The 2470-nt window shown below is 42.9% G+C and overlaps 1 protein-coding gene across 1 annotated transcript in view; it reads right to left on the reverse strand.

The window, feature by feature from the left end:
* Positions 1-1147: 1147 nt before the first annotated feature.
* LOC119588585 overlaps positions 1148-2470 on the reverse strand; it is a gene marked incomplete at its 5' end in the record, with an annotated part of 260597 nt that continues 259274 nt past the window's right edge. Inside the window, 2 exon segments of the mRNA XM_037937226.1 lie at positions 1148-1361; positions 1797-1951. Coding sequence (XP_037793154.1) covers positions 1148-1361; positions 1797-1951 — 369 coding nt within the window.

Consider the following 2470-nt stretch of genomic DNA (forward strand, 5'->3'; position numbering starts at 1 on the left):
ATTGCTCTACCAGGTTGCTTACTAAAGAGCAAAGGACTTCGAGGAGGTAATACAGATGATGTTACTTCCTTTTCCCACACCCTCTTCGCTTCCATTTCCCTCTCTCTATTTTCCTCCTTTATCCAATCCCTCCTCTGCTATTTCTATCCCCTCTTCTCCTTTTCCCATACCCCACTCCCTCTCCTCTTTCCACTACCGCATTTTCTACTCACCCCTTTCCCTTACTGCCCTACCCTATTTCCCCGCAACTCATTCCATTCTGCCGCTAACCACTAGGAACCTCGCACTGGATGGCTGAGCCTCCCCTCGCCGGGTCGGTACTTTCTGTCGTCGAATCAGCGGTAATTACGTATCTCCCGGCATGTCAAGTTCAACTTCCGCCTCGACGAACGAACTTTTCTCCTCTGCTAGCTCAAGTTGTTGCATCTATCCTTCTACCTTTGATGTCTCTTAAGTGAACGCACACAAACGAGCACTTAAGCACACGAGCGAGTACACACAAACCAGGGAGGAAACTTTGCCGTTTTCGGCTGCGCGTGGAGTGCGGAATTCCTGTGCGCAAATATGGGAATCCTGTTGACTGGTCACATATCACGTGCGCCGTGCAACTCGTCAAAATCGGTATTATTTTACCAGTGAGAGTTTGCGGCACATTAGGGAAGTAACTGGTAGCTCTACAAATTCCAAAGCTTTTTGCTTCTATTAAACAGATATCGCAAAATTACTGTAGCTCACTTACATGAAAACGCATTCTCCCTATATCATAGATAAAAGAAACGGTGGAAATTATTATTGGCAAACTTTATCCGTACTTTGCAAACTTCCTAGACTGACTCATACATTTCCTCTGTATGCGTATGTACACATACACCACACGTCTTCATACAAAGTCACACAACTACAAGTACACAAGCTCTCTAACAAAATGCAAGTTTATCTGAAAATACAGCCTTTAAAAAAAATAAAATGCAGTTGCTCTCTTCTATACAGGGTTCAAAACTTTTTTCCCTCAACACCACTGCCCAGACTCTAATCCTTTATTCGTAATATTTCTCCGTTCCCACGTTCCCATTGTCGTTGTTTTATTAATTCTTTACTACCGAGAATCACAGTCACAAAGCTCCTCATCTTGACCCAATCATATGTACTACATTTTTTTCGGGCAACCTACCTTGAGATGAGCGATGGGCGCGCGTGCCTGCAGGTCTCGCCGTCCTGGACCCAGTTTGTCCACTTCCAGTTCCAGGATGTCGGTGCTGGATTCGGCTTCGCTCATCCAGGAGGCGAACTTATCCAAAGCTTTGTCAAAGTTGTGCAGCGAGTTCATAGCCGAGTGGAGGGCTTTTCCGCGAGCTATGATGCTGTGGGAACACAAAGAAAGGGATTAGGCCTGTAGTGCCTAAATGGACGCTCGATTGCGTTATGCCGAGATAACTGGTGGTTTATATTTGGAAGTATTTTTCAAGGGCTTTGGACTTTCTGCATAACAATAATATTACAGTTCCCCTGCAACATGTGGCATGGCCAAAGAAAACGTACCAGATATCGTGTCATAGAAAATGGTCCTTCTTAAGGGGGAAACTCAAGACCGTTGAGCTTTATTGCTCAGGTATACTTTGCTTTAGAACAAACATCAGAAACACATTCCATACATTTATGCTTGTGTGCATGAGATAATTCATATTGAATGGATGGCGATATATGAATAACAATCCTGGCGTAAAAGTTGAAAAATAAAAATTTAATTTCTCTTTCCTCACGACTATCTCCTCAATCTATACTCTCCCGATACACACCTGGAGTTGAGGCTACTATAGCGCAGGTTGATCGTTTCAGTGATTTTCTTGAGCCGCCGTGTGTCATCATGCTGATATATGGCAATGAGTCGCTGAGTCATCTGGTTGAAGAGCTCCACTTGGTGCTTGTACTGGTGGATCTCGGCGTGGAAACCCTGGAAGGGATGTTGTACGAAGTTAGTTTTACTCATGCAGATTCAGCCACTAGTCTGCTTTACCTCTTGAAAATTGTGTGAATAATTTTGCACCGCATCGCATTAATCAATCCAAAAGAAGAGGCAAACAAGGAAAAGAAAAAAAAAACGCAACAATAATTTCAACATGCAAAACAAAATAATTTGGCCTAGAATTACAATCATCCCACCTCTCTCACGTCAGCCACTGAACTTCTTTATCATGAGTATCATGTAGTGCCGCTTTTGATACATAGCACAGGCTTTGACGCTGAGCACTGGCCTTGATTAAAAAAATCTTTGATCTTTCGCTCTGGCTTCGGCTTGAATCAACACGTAATTACATTACTCACAGGGTTTGGTTTGATCTTTAAATCTGGAAATTCAACCAGAAAGCGAGATGAAACGACGCTTTTGGTTTCATGTCAATAAACAACGTAATAATTATTATTTGCATTAGTTACCTTCCATTTCCGTACCATCGTGATTTCATTACATGAG

This window comes from Penaeus monodon, chromosome 24 (genome assembly GCF_015228065.2).
Source record: "Penaeus monodon isolate SGIC_2016 chromosome 24, NSTDA_Pmon_1, whole genome shotgun sequence".
In the NCBI taxonomy this organism is placed as follows: domain Eukaryota; kingdom Metazoa; phylum Arthropoda; class Malacostraca; order Decapoda; family Penaeidae; genus Penaeus; species Penaeus monodon.